Source organism: Chroicocephalus ridibundus, chromosome Z (assembly GCF_963924245.1).
Source record: "Chroicocephalus ridibundus chromosome Z, bChrRid1.1, whole genome shotgun sequence".
NCBI lineage: Eukaryota > Metazoa > Chordata > Aves > Charadriiformes > Laridae > Chroicocephalus > Chroicocephalus ridibundus.
Window position 1 is genome coordinate 37,056,980 of NC_086316.1, and position 22,478 is coordinate 37,079,457.

General features: G+C 40.4%; 1 protein-coding gene across 17 annotated transcripts in view; it reads left to right on the top strand.

Annotated features, from left to right (window-relative positions):
• SEMA4D (semaphorin 4D) overlaps nt 1-22,478 on the top strand; it is a 104,000-nt gene that overhangs the window by 53,268 nt on the left and 28,254 nt on the right. For 11 of the 17 annotated variants that reach the window (XM_063321121.1, XM_063321120.1, XM_063321119.1 and 8 more), the window contains exons 2-7: nt 10,479-10,702; nt 12,488-12,875; nt 15,208-15,353; nt 16,608-16,670; nt 20,207-20,305; nt 21,547-21,640. In XM_063321121.1, the coding sequence (XP_063177191.1) occupies nt 12,785-12,875; nt 15,208-15,353; nt 16,608-16,670; nt 20,207-20,305; nt 21,547-21,640 (493 nt within the window). In that variant the 5' untranslated portion in view covers nt 10,479-10,702; nt 12,488-12,784. The remainder of the gene's footprint in view (nt 1-10,478; nt 10,703-12,487; nt 12,876-15,207; nt 15,354-16,607; nt 16,671-20,206; nt 20,306-21,546; nt 21,641-22,478) is intronic. The other 6 variants (XM_063321117.1, XM_063321118.1, XM_063321126.1 and 3 more) reach the window with 1 other exon arrangement.

The window sequence follows — 22,478 nt, forward strand, 5'->3', positions numbered from 1 at the left end:
CTTGTAGAAGTAAAAATGTGTTGAATATGGGGATGCTCCCAATGATCTTTGCTCTTCAAAGACTATGTATTTATTGACCAAAATATTCTAATGCTGCCTCTGAAAGAACATTTGCTTCCCTAAGCAAATGCACTCTGTTGCAAGTACATATAAATTTTACATGTCCCTAAAGTGGTGGTTTAAAAAGTTCAATCTGAAGGCAAAGTGCTGGTGTTTGCTATTTCCTTTGTGCAGCTGTGCATGCTCCTTTCCTTTCTCTAGTGCTTTGTGGCGCTTAGTCTCACACAGTTATAGTGCTGGTACCCTCTGTCTTTATTGGAATTTGATTCAGAACCACTACCATGTTTTTGATGTATTAAAATAATCTTGTGTTGATATTTGTATAATACTGTAACTGTAGGAAAGTTAGAATTGTGAAATACACCCATATTCTTTCCTGAAGAAGGTTAGGGATGCATTGATAGTATGTATCATGAATGCTCCCATCTGGTTTTGTGCAAGTTATGTTGCTTAATTACAGTTCCTCTTAACATTGTTAATAAAGGAGGAACTCTGCTCTCAGCAGTAGCTGGGCCAACAATATTTGTATTTTGCCACCGTGACACAGGACAGATTCATAGCAGTCCTGGGCTCTCTGCCTGCACAATAGTTTCTATGTTGTTCTTGGCTTTTTTGAGGGTGCCTGTGAGATCAGGGGAATGGAAAGCTGAAGATCCCAGTCCAGTTTGTGCTAAATTTATATGACTGTTTGAGACATAAGAGGGGTTTTCTGCTTTGTTCCAAAACATGGTTTAGCAGGGGCTCTGCTGCAGGTTAAAGCTCATAGACATAAAGTCAGGCCCAAGGCAAACCCACCTTTCCTTTATCATAATGTTTAGAGAAAGTTGGGGGATGTTGATAGGCCAGTAAATAGTTCTGTGAAATAAAGATGTTTTTATGAAAAGTGAATCTTTGCAAGTGGGAAAGGGGAAAAACATTTGAGGCTTTGCTGTGTAAATCCTATAGTGTGAGTGTTACTTGATTTTTTCCCCCTCAGTGTCTTGCACAGGTGTTTAGCAGCTATCACCAGTCCTGTCGAATGTGGGTGGGAGCTATGGAAATTGCTGCAGTCAGCAACAGATTTTTTTGATATATGAAGTACCCAATTATTAAAATAAAATGCTGCTAATACACACAGTTCTTGAATTTTTTAGTCTAGCCTATCTTTTTGTGTAATTACTTCATTTTAAAACTCCAAAACTACACGTAGCATTCACAGGAACATTTTTAGCGTGCTGTCTGTGGGCAGTGTGTGCAGCCTTAGTTATTTATAGCTATATGTTGGCTTTACCTGTGGCTTCCATACGAGCATTTTAAATAGTTTTTCTAAGAAAACTAGCACATACATACAGACCGTGGCTGACTTGAGATATGGGTCACAAATATATCTCTAGTTGCAGTCATCAAGGTATTGATCTGGAAATTGTATTTCAGTAAGGCCAGTGAATAGTGCTGTAATACTACAAATGTTTCCAAACATAAAATTTGCCTCCATGGTTTCCTGAAGACTTTATTAAAAATAAACTATTAAGTTAGTTTATTTAGTGAATAAAAATTTACTTATAAGCTAGTTTTCTTCTGTTTTTCCTTTTTTCTTCTCATTTAAAATCCCTAGCACCTGGTTACAGCAGGCGTATGTTTGAATAGAGGATTAAAGAAATGCTTCTGATCTGGATGGTATTGATATGCAGAAGGAAGTAGTACAACTTATATGTTGGGAGTTTCTTCTTTCCGTCCTTCCTTTCCTTCTTTCTTTCCGTCTGTCCTTCCTTTCCGTCTTTCTTTCCGTCTGTCCTTCCTTTCCGTCTTTCTTTCCGTCTGTCCTTCCTTTCCGTCTTTCTTTCTGTCCGTCCTTCCTTTCCTTCTTTCTTTCTGTCCGTCCTTCCTTTCCTTCTTTCTTTCCGTCCGTCCTTCCTTTCCTTCTTTCTTTCCGTCCGTCCTTCCTTTCCTTCTTTCTTTCCGTCCGTCCTTCCTTTCCTTCTTTCTTTCCGTCCGTCCTTCAATACAAGTAGGCTATGACAATCATAAATACCTTGTAATAGACTAATGTGCTTTGGCATTTGACAGAAAGAAGAAAGTCCTCAAATAAATAAATAAGTTAAATATATACAAAGACACATATACGAATGTTTGCAGCTCTTTTATGAAAAATTTCCTTAAGGTGACTGTCATGTTATTCTACATAATATATACCAGGCTGTCTTTCATTTATAATCCAGTAGATGTTTTCTTTAATCTTTGAGGACTTAGTCACACTTGTCAAAATAACAAGCTTTTCATGCTGTAATTTTTTGTTTTTCCTATACCCTCCCCCCAAGCTTAAGTAATTGTTGCCAGAAGAAACAGTCTTTTTTTTTTTTTTTTCCTTAAGTTTACACTGAAGTACAGTTTTCAGTCTTAACAAACCTTATATGCTTGTCAGGTTTTAGAGAGCTCCTGCAGTGCCCACTTTAAATAATCACCTGCAAGGGTTGGGTTAAACAAGAGGACCCAAAGGGTGCCTGCAAACTTGAAGTGCTTACATGGATGTTAATTTAATGCTGAAGTCCTGGTTGGATTAAAGGGTTTAATTATGTCATAGCTTTTGGCAAGCTGTGAGTAGTTACTCATGTGTGTAATGTGACTACAGGTGTTGTCCAGACAGGCAGCCAGTGGCAGCTGATCAAAGGAGAAGAATCAGCCCCTACTTGCAAGCCACCCTTCACCTGATCCCAGCCACCCTCACAGCCAGACCCATATCTGTGGGCTTCTCTGCCAGGAACAGCAGTGGTTAGTGGCCGCTTCCCAAGGGGCAGAGCAAGGAGGGATGTGTTGCTTTTGGCAGCAAACTTCATGAGCTGAGGTGCTGTGACTTAGAATTCCTCACAGCTCTTCTGCCTCTCCTCACCCCGGTGGAGATCCAGGGTCTGACCAAAAGCCTGACCTGGGCTCCAGCCACCTGCCCACCTGGCATTTGAATCCCCAGTGGCCTCAGGCCCTAGCTTAGAAACCTGGAACCACTGGTGGAAATGTGGAAATCTACATGACAGGCTGTTTTGAGACCTAGTGAAGTCTGCAGGCCAGCTAATTTGCTGCAAGGGTTTTCATGAGAAGTTTGACACCTACTGTAGCTATTTAGATGCAAGTGCTTCATTATAACGAAAGTGCTCATAGAAGCCACAGGCTTCTAAAAGTCCTTTCTCAGCAGAGGCAGAAGAGGATTTTCTTTTCCCCTTAAGGTACGTACAACTAAAATAGATGACTATACCTTTGTTTGCTCTGCAAGCAGTAAACTGTAAGGAAGCATGCTGGGATCTGAAAAGTCTGGTTAGTAATAGTGACTGTGGTGATCAATGGCCTGTTGTGGCAAGCAGTAATTTTTATAAACTTTAAATCTCCACTTAAATATTGAGTAGCTACAGCCATAGAGATGATCTGTCGTAAGCTCGTTCATGGGGAAGAGAGTGTAGAGAGATGGGGATCGGTCTCTTCTCCCAAGTAACAGGTGATAGGACAAGAGGAGATGGCCTCAAGTTGCACCAGGGGAAGTTTAGACTGGATATTAGGAAAAGCTTTTACACTGAAAGGGTTACTAAGCATTGGAACAGGCTGCCCTAGGAAGTGGTTGAGTCACCATCCCTGGAGATTTTTAAAGGATGGGTAGGCATAGTGCTTAGAGATACAGTTTAGTGATGGTTTTTGTCAGAGTTAGGTTGATGGTTGGACTAGATGATCTGAAAGGTCCCTTCCAACCTAGGCAACTCTGTGATTCTGTGGAGAGCTTCATAACTGGTTGGATGATTCACAGTTTGCCTGCTCTGTTTTCTCCAGCAGAATGAAAGGTGGTTTGTACAGCAAAAATGCTAGTGTTTATGAAGAATGTCCAGTGGGTAATAGCATAGATGGACAATGGATTTACGTGGGATATCTTGTTAAAAAAACATTGTGGTAAGAGTCAGACTAGATTCCCCTCTCTAACGCAAAAGGTTTTGAAAAGATATTTTTGCAAGCAAAAATGGGTTTGATGCCTGCTACTGTACTGGCAGCCACAAAACGTGCACTGTTCAATCATAGGCCAGACACTGTGCCTTTTAAAAGACCCTGTATAGGCTCTCCCTTTCTTTAGAGACCTGCAATATTGAGCTGTTTCCTGTAATACTGTCTGGCCTGTTTGTTTTGCGGCCTTCTGTCCTGTGAGCCTTTCATTATGACCTTTTGTATCAAGAATGAAGCCTTCAGATGAGCAGTGGAGATTTTTTTTTTTTTTGTTTGTGCACCCTCTTCACATTTGGCTCTGTGGGTGCCCTCTAACTGTTGACTTCAGTGAAATCCAGATCAGACCCGCAGTGACTTGCATTTAAAAATACTGTCCCTTCAGGTAGCCTACACCCATCTAAAAGCAGTTGGGTGAACAGTAGTAAGTGTATATGCTGAATACAAGACGATGTAACAGTATTATAAGCCTGCATATTTAGAAGTATGTTACCGAGAATAACGTTGGGATAAACGCATCATGTGTCCTGCTGTCATTGCTTTGGAGTGGCCCACTGTTCTCAACTTTGATTACACCAAAAATGAATGTGCAAGCTTTCGTCGTAAATATCACGATATTTTGTTCTAAGCTTGTGCATAATATAGTCATTCAGTAATGCAGGAGAGTGTTGGCACTGCTTTATATGGATTTGGTAAAGATAATTGTAGGGCTGGCTGGCATCTAACCTATCTGAGCTTTCTGCATGTGTAAGAGGGGTCCCAGACTCTTAACAGGATCAATAATTGCTACTGCAGTGCAAATGCTGAATAATTTTATACTGAGTAGTTACTTGCCAGCTTGAGATAGAGAAAACAAATTGAGTTTGAAAAGGGCTGATGTGTATGCTTTTTATCAGGACTGCTTAATAGTTTTTTGTGTTAAGTGCAGCATCAGGATCTTGGCTCATTGGATGCAAATGTTCTGGTTTCTGTCAGAAATGATCTGCCCTGGTAATCTGAGAAATAAAAGCCAAACTTTTGGGGGAGGATTTAGTATAATTCCCATACCAGAATTTACCATTTGGGTTTACGTGGTAATGATGCTAAGCCCAGTTTCTTATCTCTTTGCGGAAGGGATGTGTTTCTGACAGCTCCCCAGCTCCAGGGGTGTGTGGGAGGCTCCAAGAAGTGGCAGGTATGTACAGTGAAACTAGGGTAACCCCCTGCAGCAAGGGGGCTGTGGTGGATGCATGGTGGCTCTGTTAAGAATGTCTTTGTTAGTAAAACAAATAAATATGCTGCAAGAACACTAGAGACAATTCATTTGGAAAAACATAAACAAGAATTTAACGATACGCTCAATTTATTATTTTGTTTTGCTTCAGAATCAGAATACTTCTCAAGAAACTTAGCAGAAAAGGGACTTTTTTTTAACTTGGGAACACACTGTATGTTTACCTGTGCTTTAGTTACCACTGAAAAGGTCCCACTCAGGATTGTAGCTCTCCTGTGTTATACAGTTTGTGTGCGAGGGGGCACAGGGTTTACATTCGGAGACATTTGGCTATTTGAAAGTGTTGCTGGACATCGAGCACACTTTTTTTAAAAATCATGTGTGGCTGTTAATTTGGACACGCAGGTACTTTCACAAGTGACATTAGTTGCCAGTAGGCATCTTCAAATAACTTTGAACGACTGGCTCAATCTTATGAGCCTGAGAAGAAATGAGGAAGAAGCTGAGCAATATGTGAGAGTATGTTTAAGTAACAGGGGAAGATGGACTTGGAATTTCAGGGACTTCATTTCTTGGTCATTTGAACGTTTTTCAGTGCAGCACTGTCACAACCCGGGTTCAATAGCTGGGAGAACCCAGTGAGGAAGAAAAGGGTGTTAAATTGCATCTCTCCCCTGGGCAGCTCTTGAATTCGAGATTTGGGATAGCTCAACATCCAAGTTAGCAGAAGGTGCTGGCACTGCACCTGTGGTTGAGTAGTGCTGCTCATCCATGTAGTTTTACATTAATAATTTCTATTTAGTTTGTTTCTATGCAGCCAGGCTCAGGACCAATGACAGTGCCTACAATCTCTGATAGCTCAGTGGTCAACTTGTCCAAAGGCGGATTGTCCAAAGGCAGAGTTAGCTTTCTTAAAGAAAGACAAAGCAAGCAGAAGCAAACCCATTTGCTCTTTCCTGTTGCTGTTTGAAATTGAAGGCTAACATGATATTTCTAACAATCCACCCATAACAATCTGAAAAACAAGAATTTTAATCTCCTATTTGTCTTCTTGTAATCTCTTTTTTTGTTATTATACTTTGTCTTCTTGTAATCTTTGTCCCTCAAAAAAAGCGCATAGTAGTGAAGAAAAGAACAGGGATGCAAGTTAAACAGAAAAAGGATCTCTTCAAGTATCCTACTGATAATTATAAATATTTTGTGCTTCTAAGCTCAAGCATTAGTTTTCTGAGTACTACTTGATGGCGTATTTGTCATGCAAAACCAAGAAGATACTAAATTTCTGTCTTTACAGAAGGTTTGAACCTAAAACTGGGGATTTCAGTTTTCTCAGAATTTTTGTCCTCTTTTGGCACTTATGCACCTCTTCCAGCAAGCTTTGTCATGGAGGTAAAGACCTCATCAAATTATCTTAAAAAGCTTCATCTAATTTGTAAGCACCTAGCAACTACAAAGTATTTTGGTTACAGTTTGAAATGTAAACAATCCCATGCTCTACATGTATATTAATCATAAAGGCTAGTGGTCTGCTAGTTTGAAGTTTTAACTTACCTCAGCAGAATATGAGTCCATGCATACTGTATAGTAAGAAAAAGATTGTAAAAATGATGTTTTTCATGAGACAGTCTAAAAATAGCACTGCGCTTGAGGTTTTGAAAGGGTGAGAATTAAAGCAAAGGATATATCTAACCTGTCCTTACTGGTCTAAAATAAGCTAACTATGTAAATAAAACTCAGCTGCCAGAGGTAAGTTGTACACTTCTTATTGTGTAATTTTGATTACTTTAAATACAGGCACTGCTAACTTTTTCTTCAGCTTTTGGAAACAAAACTTTGGGCAAATTGAAAAAATCAGGTATAAGCAAAATCTCACCGTGGGGGTTCTGTGATTTGTCTTCTAATGTATGAAGTCTTAATTTGCTTAAATTGATTTGCTATCAAATAGGCATCAATAAACCTTGAAGCAGGTCTATATTCTGTTAAAGCTTTCAAAAGCCTTTGAAGAAAGTTATTTTGGGAGAACTTGCAGTTTATGCCCTCTGATAAATCCTTTAACCCCCCCCTTTTCTGCTGGAGGAAGCAATTAGCTGGTAAAATCGCCTGTCCCCACATATTGAGCTTCATATCCCTCGTCATAGTAACTTACAAGTTTTACAAATGCGTAATTTTGTTTATTTATTAATCTAAAAATAACAGGGTAGGCCGCCTGAGAAACCTACCATGTTATTTTGCTTCTGGCAATGGGAAGGGAGGGTGCCTTACCATCAGTTGTCACTTACTGTGAGGCCCTCGTTTGCTGTGCCTGGACAGTGAGAGAGTGGTGTGAAAGTGATTTCATGGAGAGGTATGGCAGTATGTAATGGTCTTCCTTCTAGCCCAAAGTAAGGTGGTATTCTGTCTGACAGCGTCGTCAGTGCTTGCATCACCTGTGGTCATGTAGTTGTGCACTGCTTGTGTTGGGGAGAAGGAGGTGGCAGCAGCACGGATGGGAGCATAAGCACAGAGCAGGTGAGGGATTGCAAGAAAAGATAAACCCCGAGGATGAGAATAAAGCACAATACGAAATGGGAGGAAAATGATGTGAACACTTGGTGTGCCTGGGAAATTCTGACAAGAGCAACAGGATTAGGCCAGGAGGGCGAGTGCCTGTTTGACTTTCTGCATGAGGAGGCTGGATATTCTGATGCTGACAACCTTTTCTTGGGAATCACAAGGATCGTAGATAAAATGCTGACCACTGCGAGTGTGTCAGTAAATTCCATACAGTTTCAACCTTCGTGGAGAAGATAAAGATAGATCCATTTAGCAATTTGTCTAATACTGAGCAGAATTCAGAAGTTGCTCAATGCAACTAAGTATTTATTAGAAGAAAAAAGATTTCAAAACCAGGGTTGCAAAATCTGGCATTTCCTGACTTTGAAATTCCAGAATTTAGATAGCTTGTGCAATTATCACATGTACAAGATGCACACTTCAACACAGCTTTACCATGCTGACTGGGGAAGAAGGCACTGACCTCTGGGTTTTAGATGTTGTGTTTTATTACTTATAAAACAATTAATTTGGTACTGATAAGGGTTGCTGAATTGATGTCTGTAAAAGATAATTTTTATCTTCACAAGTACCTCTTTGTGCTTACTTTGCCTCTGTGTCCTGGAGGATGGGAAAGATGGCAGTCTCCTTCCCATTGTTGATTTTTCAGCTACTCCCATTGCAAGGCTAACATTTTTCATTTTTCTACGAGATGGACTGGAGCAGTGTTTCTTTGATGCCCACTGACACAGGCAATGTGAGAGCCAGATGTTTTTCAATCTTGGTAACAGTCAAGATATACTATCATAAATCCCTCCTTTCATAATTTGTGCTAGTATTCCATATTAGCACTTAGGCAGCCTGAAATTTTTCTTCTAACGGTTTTGATTTTCTGTCCTTTGAGAACGCAGAAATTTGTCTCTTCCCATTTTTCTGCCTCTGCAGTAAAATTTATGGATGTCAATGAGAATGTTCATAGCTCTGAATTTCCAGATGTGCTCTGCCAAACTGACAGGAGCTCTGTTGATTGTTTCTTCTTTTAGTCACCGTAAATAAAAGCATTATGGAAAACTCATGCAAGTACATATTATTTTGCTGTAGTTCATCATTAATTAAAATCATCAGCAGCAGGGTGCCTAAATTAAAATTACTGGTTTAACTTTACCTAGGAAAATTTTCAGCAGTTTTACAGAAAACAGAGAAGTAGACCTGTGGTCACTTTAATTATAGTTTAATTATTTATCAATGCGTTTCAAGTTTCTTTCTGTTTTACTGCTTAAGTGTTCTTGTTTTCAAGCAAATTGTGGCTCATTTTTAGGAGTAAAATCTAAAGCATTAGGAAACCTAACTTTTCAGAAATGCAAAGCACTCAAATCTAATCAAAACCAGTGAACACTGATGGAACTGAGCTAATTTGGAAATTAGGCCATTGTCTGGTGTTTTTTTCCTTTTTTTTTTTCTTTTCCTTCTACCCCTTGTGTTATATAAAAACAGGTTCATATTAGACTATGGATGACTTCCCAGTGGATGTCAGTGAAGGAGTTGTTCCAGGTAATTTTCAGCACAGGGAAGGGAGCAGGGGGGAGAGTACTTAAATTGAAGGGTGAATTAAAGGGCAAGATCTTGAGTGCATTTTCATCTCTACTTAAAGTAATATGAATGAGAACAAAGTGGATCTTGCACGACTGGGCTGTTAATGTTCATTGAAGTCTGTCTCACAGATTTCTGCTTTGAGAGCAGTTCTCCAGCCACATGGCAAAGTAGGCACTAACAAACCCAACCAGACCTTTTGTCATCTTCAGGAGATAATGTAATTTATTTCATATTTGTTGTCATTTTGCATTTCCTGAGGTAGGTGAGCTAGGCTGGGAGCATAACCATGGCTGTAGGGAGACTCAGGATTTTCCATTACAAGGGCATAGGTTTGCTAATCCTATTTTAAAGTCCAGAAAATTTACAGAACTTCAGAAGTCTTCTCTGGAGACATCTCTACAGTATGGTATTGTACATAAATAATTGCTTATTGCTGGGACTGGTACTGAATAATAATGTTCTGGCTGTCTCTGTTTAAAAAAAACCCCAAGAGTTAATGGGGAATTGATTATTATGTGGAGTCTTTTCAGTAACAAAAGGTGGCATGAAAAAAAGAATTAGCAGTGTGTACAATTGATGGCTTAAAGATGTCTCTTCAAACTTCTGCATTTCCCCTTGTTTTTCCATTAAAATGAAATTGCTAAACTGTCTTGAACTTAATCATTGTAAATACTTAACTGCAAAGCTATTTGCCTCAAAATATGTTTGTGTGATACCTTGCAACTCTGAGTGTGCACTTTTTAATGTGTTGGAGAGCAAAATGTGAAAATTGCTTGTATATGATGATAAATGGGAAGGGTGCAAGACAGATAAACAAGCCTAGTAAGCTTAATTGAAAATAAAATGCCTTAAAAAAAAAAAGACTTATGATCCATTACAAACAGTTGGATCTGATGGAAAGTGCTTACCAAAACTAAAAAAGACAAAAATTACTTAAGTTCAGGTTCATCTTGAGCAACTTGTGGTTTTGTGCGGGTTTTTCCTTAGTAGACCAAAGATTTGTAGGAATAAAAGAGATTTTTAATTTTTTTTAACCTTGCCTGTGATCATTTAGTAAAGCAGGTGTAAAAGCTTCTAATGTATTTGTCTATCTTCTACTCAGCCACATTACATTTGTGTTCGTTAACAGGTCTGCTGGTTGCACTTCCCAGAGGTTCCTTGCCTTTGCCTGCTTAAATGCGGACCCCCTCCCTCCCAAAGAGGCTATTGGCATCACACATGTCCTTAGAGGTGTTCTTGCTGCAGCTTTGCCTTAGTTTTTTACTTCGGTTCCCCTCAAGTGCTGCCCCTTTCCTCTTGAACACTACTAAGGATTTTGTAACCTTCCCTTCCTTCATGCTGGATAACCTCTAGGTATGACAGTTCTCTTTGATTGTGGCATGTCTCTTAGTAGCATCAACTAATGTCTCAGGCTATGACACGGTGTAAATCTAGCACCTTCTGTGCCCTGCTGCTATTGTGTCCTGCAAAGGACAATGTGCTTCTCTCACAGCCCCACCCCTCCAAATGTACAACCCTCAAAATTTATCCATATGCAGTGATGTAGTGATTGATGAATCACTCGCTTCTTCAGGTAAATATTTAAACGAGTGTCCTGGTTTGAGGTAAAACAGAACCAATTTTCTGATTTGTAATTTTCCATTTTAGCTGGGCTTCTTCTAACTGACTAAAGTCTGAAATTAACAGCATATTGTTCAGAAACTGTTCCCTCTCAGAGTGATAAGACCTGATTATACCAAGGAACGGTATGCACAGAGGCTCTTGCTTAGACTTATTGCTATAACAACCAAGGTCAGCTAACTTCGCTGTTTGCCCCGTTAGAGGGTGGGAAGGGGAGAAGCGTAGAGGGGTCCCACCTGCAGGGAGGAGCAGACGGGACAGGTGACCCAAAACTGACCAGCAGGGTATTCCATCCCAATGCATCACGCTCAGTATAAAAGCTGAGGGATCAAAGGGGCAAGGTGGCTGTGGCTCGTTTTTTCTTCAGGGGCCGACATCTGAGGAGGACCCTGTCTGTTCATCTGCCTTTGATCCCAATCTTAGCATTCCTGACTCTAGTTCCAGAATTCAGCTCCTGTCCATCACTGACTCCAGTCTGGGACTTCCCCTGTGTCTGCTGGCGATGCAGTCCTCATCCTGGGAGCTGGATAGTGTTTTGTATATATTGTATACTTTTTTCTTTAATTTTTATTATTCTATTATTATTTACTATTTTCTTATTTGTTATTATTTTCATTAGTTTAGTTCTTTTTCTAAACTCGTAAATCTCCTTATCTCTTCCTCTCCTTTCTGAGGAGAGCGGGGGTGGGGCGGGCCATCTGTCATTCTGATTGGCCAATCCAGCCAGAACCACGACAACAAGCCACGACAACCTATGAATGGTTGTGGGAAGATGAGAGCAGTGGAAACTTGTGGAAGATGGTGTAGAAAGCAGCAAATAACTGGTTTTGTTGATCGCAGAGGACAGAGCCTTTTCTGGGCCTGGGAGTAATGGGGTGGCTTGGAGACAGAATGACTTTCATAGGTCTGTCTAGCAGTTTCAGTATTTAAGCATTTTCTCCCTTTATTTCTGTATGCAGTGCATTACCTCTTTGTTTCCATAGCTGTATTTCTTTCTACTGCCTTACACCTTGAGTGCATTAGTAGCATGAAAGACTTTGCTAAAAATGACACTTTTGTTCTAAAGATCCCAAGGATGGGAGGTGCAGCAGGTTTGTGTAACTGATGCTTAAGATGAATGCTACACTTCTCATGTCCTTTGCTTTCTGAACTTAGTGATAGTGATTTTTGTTATCTTTGTTTATCATTATTAAAGAGGTGGGATTTTGTTCAACTCACTATTTAAAGCAAGAAAATACATAAACTAGAGTTGAATTTTGTGCATTAAACATAAGTGACTTCACAATATTTATACTTGGCATTCTAGATTGAAATGATTGCTTTCAATTATTGCCTGTTTGCCATGTGATATGTGGCTTGTGTTTAAGAATTGTATTTTCACCAATTAATGTACTCTTTATCCAAATTAAGCTATGCAGACAGCTGTAGAAGTATTGCAAGATCAGTGCATACAATGTGCTACTTTTGGCAGCACTCAGTTTGCTTTCTTTTCTACTTGCTTCCCTCCTGTCTCCACAGCATCATTTATTTCTGCAATGAAACAGAAGAATGTGCTCAGTTGTGCTTCTCAGTAGCTCTGCAGCCTGTAGAGAGTGTGGGCAGTCTCTGTATGCAGCATCCTGGAAAATGTGCGTTCCCTTGAAGATCTGCTGAAAAGCACGTACTTGTACAGTTGTTCCAGCCTGCCCTGTTGCACTGCTCTCAAGGTCTGAGATGCCTGGTCTCTAATATTCCCTGGGATTTGCATTTCTTCTGCCAAAGAAACGCTACCTACCGCAGTTATCCAAGGAGCCCCAAAGAGCAAGGATACTGAAGATGGCTCTATGTGCTTTTTATGGGGTTTATTTGTTATTGGAAGCGTCAGTAGCATTTGGCCCAGTACCGAGGATCACTTGGGAACACAGAGGTAAGAGGAGAAACTTAAGTAGTCTAATATGGGACATTGCCACAATCTCAGGGTTTCTGTGGGATTTGAAACTCATTGAAGCTGTATGTGCTTGCGTGCTTGCTACGAGTTTGGTAAGGTCTCGCTTGCTTTGCTCAGCTTGTGAAGTGCTTAGGACCAGAATATTAGAAAGTGACTCAGGCACTGGGTTAACTGATTTCAGATTCTTCAATCAGTTCTGAAAACATAGCCTTTTAAAGGAGGAATTCCAAATTTGGCTTTCTCAGCTGAAGGATCTTGCAGCTGAATCTTGGCTCAACAGGAAAACTCAGTAAATGTATTTTGTTTTAATAAATTATTTTTACTTTGAGATTGAACATACTAGCAAAATGCACCTCTCCAGCTAATAATATTTTTTTAATGCTTTTTCAAACTGAGAAGTATTTTGACACTCAACCATCCTGTGCACTAAATAAATCACCAGGTGGAGGAAAGATACGCATTTGGCCCTCTTCTGACAGTGTTACAGGGTGCCTAGAGTTGAAGCAATCTTTCACAAAACACTACTTTCCCTGTATTTGAAGTTGCAGCAGATATTCATAACCTCCCAATACAATTAACAGGACTCAGCAAATTTGGCACATTGGCGTCAGAGAATCCTTTAGTTTTTGTTCAAAAATTTGGCCTGAGTCTGAACTCTGGAGCAAGGGCCATGAAGTAGTTATTTGCCACTGTTCATTAATTATTATTTTTTTTTCTTTACTCTCCCCTCCCCCTGCACCTCCATGTAGCATGGGTGCTTTAGGTTTTACAAGGTTTTGTGTTTGGGTCCTCCTTTACTACTAGTTAGTTAAAAACAATTACATACCCAAGAGTGCTGTGACCAAACAAAACCAAACCAGTACATGGGCAGTATGAAGAAGCAGCCTTAAATAAGGACGTTAAATACTGAGCAGTCATAGTGTTGGAAAAGATAGGTGGAGATTAAGAATGTAGGAGCAATAAGATGACTTATGAGATAACTGTAGGAAGTGTTTTTCATGTTTATTGATATAGAAGTTAGTGACTGCTGATGCAGCTTTTCAGAAAAAAATGGTCTAGACAGGGCTTGTAGTTCCTAGTTAGACTTCTTGATGCTCCTATCTTGTATAATTTAAATTTGGCAAGTTGCTGTGTAAAGGTATTATGGTAATGCACTGCAAACCCATATGCAAATTACTGAAAATAAACAGTATTTTCATTCCTGCTATTTCTCCCTGTCTCCGTCTGCTACGAATTGTTGCATTTAAATATGTGAAGCCGCTTTGAGTAGGGCAGGGAATTTAGTTCAGTGGAGGAATGAACATGGGGAGTTGTATGAACCGGTTCGTCCATTTGGGGAAAGTTTTCCTGCCAAGTAAAAGATTATAAAATGACATGCTTGAGAACCTAGTTTAAAATTAATGTTTCCAGAGTATTACAGTTGAAAATGTACAATTTTTAGTGTTAGAATTAGGAGCAATAATACGTTGTTTTCTTAAAAAGCCATGCTTAATTAATCTTGTGGTAGTCTCTTGCACAAAATAGAGCCTTCCAAGCTTTCAGTCATTTTTCCATTATGGTTGTACGTGCAGAAAAAATATTCCTGTATTAGTCATTTTGTGTCATCTTTCTCCAAGTCATTCTGTTCCAGTCTGCATGCTTCCTTTTTCCACTGCCTTTTCCCCCATGTCTCCCTCTTTCTCTCGTCTTCTTCCTTTTCATCTTGGTTTTCCCCCATGTTACTTCTTTCTGTCTTGTACAGTTCATTTCATCTCTGGTGTCCACGTCAAAATCAGCTTTATTGACCCTCTGTAAATGGTTCCTTTTTAGCTTTAGTCTGTGTCTTCTTTCTGCTATGATAATATACTGAAGTGTTGTCTTTCAAGGTGCAGGATTTTGTTGTGAGATTTTTTTGGGGGGTTGCAAGGGACATAGTGACTGACCTGATTTTCCGCAGTAGGTGGGTACGTGGAAGGGAAAAGGTGAGGAAGGACCTGACAGTATAATGGAAGGTTAGAAAAAAAGGGAATTAACAGGTAGAAAAAAAAATGAAGACGTGAGTGTTAGGGATCACTACAGACGGAAATATTTAGGCATCTGAAATTGAATGAGAAAGGGGGGACCAGTGATTTTGATGTTGGTGATGGGAGCTGCTATCTCTGCTGAACCAAGCTGCTGAGGCATTTCTCATGTTACATGGGTTGTCCAAACTAACCTTTGTTGTTTCCAAGATACCCAACAGCTGTTAGACAACTTAGAAAAATGACCCACAAACTTGACCCTAAGTGGTCACGTTTCTTCATGTGTTGCTGTTTTTCTTTCATTTCAACAGAGGTACAGCTAATACATTTTCATGAATCAGAAGTGTCAAACTATTCAACCTTGCTGTTAAGTGAAGACAAAGATGTTCTATATGTAGGAGCCAGAGAAGTGATCTTTGCATTAAATGCAGTGAATATTGATGAAAAGCAGCATGAGGTATGCATTTTAATACATTATCCTTCATGTAAAAATCATACTCCAAATTTGACTTAATTTCCTGATGTCACTAGCACTGTTCTTTAGGTGGTATGTACCTAAAAGAGAAAATTCTGTGTGGGGGTTGTTCCTGTGTTATTTCTGGAAGAATCTATAGAGTAAAACATGCCATCAGATGAGAGGAAGAAATGAGAAGTTGGATGTAAACAAGTAATTGGAAGTCTCCCAATTACTTCTTGGTAATATCTTCTTGGATACAGGGTGCTGGACTGGAGGGAATTTGGGTATCATCTCTAATGGTGGTTCTCATACATACTTTTATTATCAGGAGTGGTCCATCTTCTGTTAATCTGAATCAGAAAATAATCTAATCTGAAACCAAAGCAAAGTTGGATCTTGCTCAGGAGTGGCAGGCTGCAGATGTGCTTCAGATGAAATGAAGGCCCTGTTCTTTCAGTTTCAGCTTCTGTTTTGGGTCTTTAGGTTTGTCTGCAGAGCAAGTGGTGGTGCAGACAGGTCTGATCCAGCTTGCTCAGAAAAGTACTCTGGATGTGCTGATGCTGGCTTCTCAGAGTAGATTAGCCTGTGCAGAAGTCTGCTAACATTGTATTGCTTCCAGTCCTTCCCAGGCTCCTGCTTCTTATCCCATCAGCAGCACAGGCTGACAGGAGGCATGGCATGGAGACCCACCCAGGATGTTTTGGAAGACGCTCATATGATTTTTAATCTGAACAAAATGTTCATGGGTGATGGTGGGCAATTTCACCAGCATATAAAACTCGTTTTATTAGTGCATGTAACTGTCAAAGCTGTACTTCTCCATATAGCGTAAATTGGTCCAATAAGTTTTCTCTGATTCCACTTCCCCCCTGCCCCCGAAGTATTTTTTCATTGAAGTGTGAATGAAATTGAGAATTACTTAGAATTGAAAAGTAGTTCAATCCAGTTACAGTTACATTTCCCTAATGCATATGGTAATAGAGACTTCATTAGCAATTTAAGGGGAAACTTCATGATGAACCCAAAAGACAGTAGCAGTTTTTTAGCCCCTCTTAAGGCACATGCATTTGGAATTGTCACCTCCCTGGGAAAGACTGGCTTTGAAGCTTTGAAAGCTACTTGCAGAAAGGCTGGCATTTGCTGCACATAGTCTTAGGGTTGCCTTTTTTAGTACGTTAGTGCGAGATTTACAGACTTTGCATTGAATTAAAGTGCTTTGAATGTGCCTTTTTGTTGCTTGTTTTTTTCACTTAGTTACACTGGAAGGTCACTGAAGATAAAAGGACTAAATGTGCAGTCAAGGGCAAATCAGAACAGGTATGTACTTCTATTGAACTTTGAGAAAGATGTTCTGCATTTTACTTCAAGAGGAGTGATCTTAAAAGAAGAAAGTCTCCAACTGTTTGAAATAAAATTTTCAAATAATCACCTAAATTCTTTAACTTTTTTTTTTTAAATTCATAGAATCATAGAATGTGTTGGGTTGGAAGGGACCTTTAAAGGTCATCTAGTCCAACCCCCCTGCAGTAAGCAGGGACATCTTCAACTAGATCAGGTTGCTCAGAGCCTCATCAAGCCTGGCCTTGAATGTCTCCAGGGATGGGGCCTCCACCACCTCTCTGGGCAACCTGTTCCAGTGTCTCACCACCCTCATTGTAAAGAACTTCTTCCTAATGTCTAATCTAAACCTACCCTGCTCTAGTTTAAAATCATTGCCCCTCGTCCTATTGCTACATGCCCTTGCAAACAGCCCCTCCCCAGCTTTCTTATAGGCCCCCTTCAGGTACTGGAAGGCTGCTATAAGGTCTCCCTGGAGCCTTCTCTTCTCCAGGCTGAACAACACCAACTCTCTCAGCCTGTCTTCATAGGAGAGGTGCTCCAGCCCTCTGATCATCTTCGTGGTCCTCCTCTGGACCCACTCCAACAGGTCCATGTCCTTCTTATGCTAAGGGCTACAGAGCTGGACACGGTACTCCAGGTGGGGTCTCGTGAGAGCAGAGTAGAGGGGCAGAATCACCTCTCTGGATCTGCTGGCCATGGTTCTTCTGATGCCACCCAGGAAGCGTTTGGCGTTCTGGGCTGCAAGTGCACATTGTTGGCTCATGTCCAGCTTTTCATCCACCAGTACCCCCCCAAGTCCTTTTCCTCAGGGCTGCTCTCTATCACATCATCCCCCAGCCTGTATTGATAATGAGGATTGTTCCGACCCAAGTGTAGTACCTTGCACTTGGCCTTGTTGAATTTCATAAGGTTTGCTCGGGCCTACCTCTCCAGCTCGTCCAGGTCCCTCTGGATGACATCCTGTCCCTCTGGCCTGTCAGCCGCACCACTCAGCTTGGTGTCATCGTCAAACTTGCTGAGGGTGCACTTGATCCTGCTGTCTAAATCATTGATCAAGATGTTGCACAGCACCGGTCCCAGTATGGATCCCTGAGGGACACCACTTGTCACCCCTCTCCATCTGGACATTGAGCCACCATTGACCACTGCCCTCTGGATGTGACCATCCAGCCAGTTCCTTATCCACTGAACAGTCCACCCATCAAATCCATATCTCTCCAACTTAGAAGGATGTTGTGGGGGACGGTGTCAAAGGCCTTGCAGAAGTCCAGATAGTTGATATCCGTTGCTCTTCCCTTGTCCACTGATGCAGTCAGTCCATTGTAGAAAGCCACCAGGTTGGTCAGACAGGACTTGCCCCTAGTGAAGCCATGCTGTCTGACTCGAATCACCTCCATGTCCTCCATGTGCCTTAGCATAGCTTCTAGGAGGATCTGTTCCATGATCTTCCCAGGCACAGAGGTGAGGCTGACAGGGCGGGAGTTCCCAGAGTCCTCCTTTCTACCCTTTTTAAAACTGGATGCGATGTTTCCCTTTTTCCAGTCCCCAGGGACTTCACCTGACTGCCACGACTTTTCAGATATCACGAAGAGTGGCTTGGCAACTACATCAGCCAGTTCTCTCAGGACTCTGGGGTGCATCTCATATTCTTAGTTCATTATTTTGCTAGTGAATATAATTTGAATGTTTGAAAGTCTGAACACACCCTGATGTGTGCTTAATGTTGCAAGTTTTTCCATTAAAATGATAAACCAGTATTGCTTTCATGGAGGTAATTGATAGCAACTGTTGTGTTCTGTTATTGCAATAATTCCACTCCAGCATTTGATTTTACAAAATGACTGAAAACTTTGTTTGCTTTGCTTTAAGGCATAGGGTTTATTATTAAGCCAGTGCTGTTCTACCAGTGTTTTGCTAAGTGCATACATCCATATTGTGGTACTTGGCGGGCATGCCCCTTGTGGTAGCACCTTCCTGGCGTGGCTGCTCAGACAGCTCCCCAGCACCTGAACATTTTGATCTCCTGCCAGCTCAGCAGTGCGGGCACCTCAGCCCCTGGGATCCCTTGGTGTTTCTGGGAACCATGGAATCCTCACAACTGCCAACACGCAGGCTGGCTTGCTCAATTTGCCTTTCTTTGGAGATGGATTACTTGAGGTAGTTGACTGTATGTGGATGTACCTTTCCCCTTGTGTAGCACCACTTCATTTAGTGATACCTTAAAGTGAGGGTTTACTGGGCAAGACTAATGGTTAGGCTTTTAGCACAGGTCTGAAAGTGGAAGTCTGCAAGCCCTGTGAATAGAAAAAGCAGTCCTAGTCTACACTTGGAGGTGTTTGATATTGGCAGCCCCAAACCTGCAGCCGCTGTGGTTCAAAGTGTTGTAAACCCCTAGGTGCTGCATCCAGAGCTGAGAGACATCCTGCATTCATGGGACTTCTTGAGGTGGGAGTGGACTCTCTCCCTTGGCTCAGCTTAGTGCCTTTCCTCCTACCGACAACCATCAGTATGCTATCCTAGCACGAGGTCTGGCGGGTATTTAAGGGATGTTTCCTCCTTGTCTGCCTCTTCAGGATGCACTCAGAGAGTTATTTTTGTTCTCTGAGTTCTGTTGGGGTTACTAGTGATAAGTCACGTACAGCCACTATGAATATGATATGAATTTCTTGCATGTGCACACAGTTTAGTGGATGCTATGTGTGTCTCCAGCAGTCCTAATATGCAGCAGTCCTAAAAATCTCCAGCAGAGATTATTAGTTAGAAAGGTACTTTGCCAAAGCTCCAACCCTCTCTTCCTTTTCTTTTTTTCCCTGCCCCCAGTTTAGCAAGTCAAACTTACTGCCATCTATGCTTTTTCCTCATTGTACTCATAACTTTTTATTAGTCACACTTGTGTTGTAGCTATGATATTTTGCATGGTGCAGTAGTTTCAAAAAGGTCAAGGTATTACGCCACTACTGGTGTTTCTTACACTAAAATGGGCAGACTATTTCAGAGTCAAAGGAATTAAGAAGCTCCCTTGGATGAAACAGCAATTGATATCAAGGACTGAAAAAAAAAGGACAGATACAAGTAACAAAGCTTTGTAGCTAATTTAATGGTATTAGAGGTTTTTATCAAGAAACAACATTGAGTATCACTTACTGTTTCATCTAGGTTATTCTATGTTTAACTAATTGTTTCTGTGGATCAGATATGTCTTTGGAGTGTGTTGTTTTCATGGAACAACTTGACATGCACCCTGCTGAGCGTATGGTACTTGATCATGATACTCTGAATGAGGCAGCTGTGCACTACTGTCTATAGGAAAACAGGTGCTGCAGGACCAGAGCTCCTGGAGACTGTAGGGTGATGGTGTGCCAGTGGTGATTGTATCACACAGCCTTGCTGGTATGGTGTGGCATAAGTATCAGCAACAGACGAGCTGCCAGCACAACTATAATTGTTTATTTATGTTGGAATGTGGAAGCTATGGTTTATCAGACCGGTCCTTTCCTTATCCTCTGTTACAGACGGAGTGTCGTAATTATGTGCGTGTCTTGCAACAGCTGAACGATACTTTTCTATATGTGTGTGGAACTAATGCGTTTCAGCCAACATGTGATTACCTGGTAAGAATGTACATACATTTTGATGCAATAACAGCTGTAATGTAAAAGCAGCTCATTTAAACAATGAGTTAATCTCCATTTCCAAGGACTGTTGCAATTTCAGTGCTGTTCATAAAGTTTGGAGCATTTATTACGCTGTCCCACAGTAATGATAGAGTATGTAAATAAACTGTACTATTCCTTTTTCAAAGTGCTTACTGAATTATTGTTTCATCTTGTTTAACTGCAGATTTACTTTTTCTTAGCTTTTGTAATTCTTTGTGTATTGTGCATTAGCATAAAAACAATTTCTAAAACTGAAATTACTTTCTTTGCAACTTCCAGCCATTACCAAGTCTCCCTGAAGTTTCTCAGATTCCTGCCTCTGCTTGTCTCTGCTCCTGGCTATGCCACAGGTTCATAGTGCTGAATGCTTCAGAGTGAAGTCTTGGCGCAAAATCAAAACTCCTCCCCCCCCCCCCCCCTTTTTCTTTTCTGCTGACTTTTGGATCATTCACCTTTCTGCAGCTCTTAACAATTCTGGAGTTGAGAAATCTTGTAATTGTTTGTTCTTTTTGGTCTCCCCTGCCTGCAAGTCTGCCTGCCGTCACCTCTGGAACATTGCCAGAAGTCATTACCCCTAGCCTCCAATATCTTCATTATGCAGTGTAACTGATCACTTCCCCGGTACTGTGGCTACAGTTCTCCATCATCTTCCTGATCTTCATTCCCTCTGTTTTTGAGGGATTTATAAAGTAGTAGCCTAAGTGCTCTGTTGCTTTTTAAAATTCAGTTGGATTGTGCCCTATCTCACAAATTTAACATGATCTTGAAAATTGCTAAATTTACTTCAGAAAGCGTTCTTGATTTTAAAAACTCCATTTTTGTGCAGCCTAATTCAGTAATAGCCAGCTATTTCCATATGTCAGTTAACTTCTCTGCCTTTCCTGCTGTCTGGTTTGTGTGCTCTTTCTTGAGCTCTGTCTGGATTTAACTTCTTGTCTTCTATTCTTTTCTGGTCGCACCCTCACGAATTGTACGATCACATTTCTTCTCTGTCTGCTGGACTCGATAAGATTTTCTGAAAATGCATATGCCTTTTATAATCTTACCAATCTTACCAAAAAATGCCTTTGATGCTGAAAGTTAATAGTATAGTCTATTATTTAGTGATCATTTTTCAGTTACCTTTGCACGAGTCAAGTGGCTGAAAGAAAAAGTGCAAACAGTTGTTTTGCAGTTTTCAACTTAATTTTTTGCAGAATTTAATTTCATTTGAACTTGGAGGTAAAAATGAAGATGGTAAGGGCAGATGTCCATTTGATCCTGCTCAAAGCTACACATCTGTTATGGTTGGTAAGTTCAGACTTTGTATTCATCATTATTATGTATTAAAATTGTTCTTTTCTGCTGTCATTCTCCAGTCTCTCAATATCAAAATGGTGGATTGTGTTCATATTTTTTAATCTTTACTGTCATATCTAGATAGACATTAAATTACTTATGTAGTCAACCTTAGTGTGTTTCTTAAAAGGAGAACTTAAAAAACTCTAGGTTGTTTTGGAAACAACTTTTAAAATACTAATTTTTAAACTATGTTTTCAGGTGTTTAACATATTTAGTTCAGGTAGTCTAAATGTACTTTGAGTGCCTTTGTAGTAACAATTACTGTGATGCCAGTAAACCTAACAAGTATATTTTTTTAGCTGTCCTGAAGACATATCCATAAGACAGAGTAGTGAAGTGAGATGTTTGTTTCAAGTATATTATTGCATGATTAGACACTACTGAACCTTGATTTGGTGAAACCAGAGTTCATGGCAGTACCCTGGTGTACCCTGAGAAGCTCAAAGTAACATGAAACTGAAAATGAGGAAGAAAAGAACACATTCCCTGCATTGTTGACCAAATTATTAAAAGTTGAGGTTGAATAATGGTGGTATAGAAAGAGAGGGAAATAATTACTTCCAAAAATTCCGTGGCATTTCTTAAGTAAATTTGGATGTTTGTACATAAACTGTAAGTTTGCATGTTAAGTGTTGAAGTACCACAAAAACAATGCTGACTTTTTCCAGCTGCTTGTGTTAGAGCAATAGTAAACCCCAGTGTGGAAATGTTAGTCTTGAGAATGGTCAGCAGAAATGTAAACATAGAAGACATGTCTGGGGCGATTTAGAAGAACTCCTTGTTTACC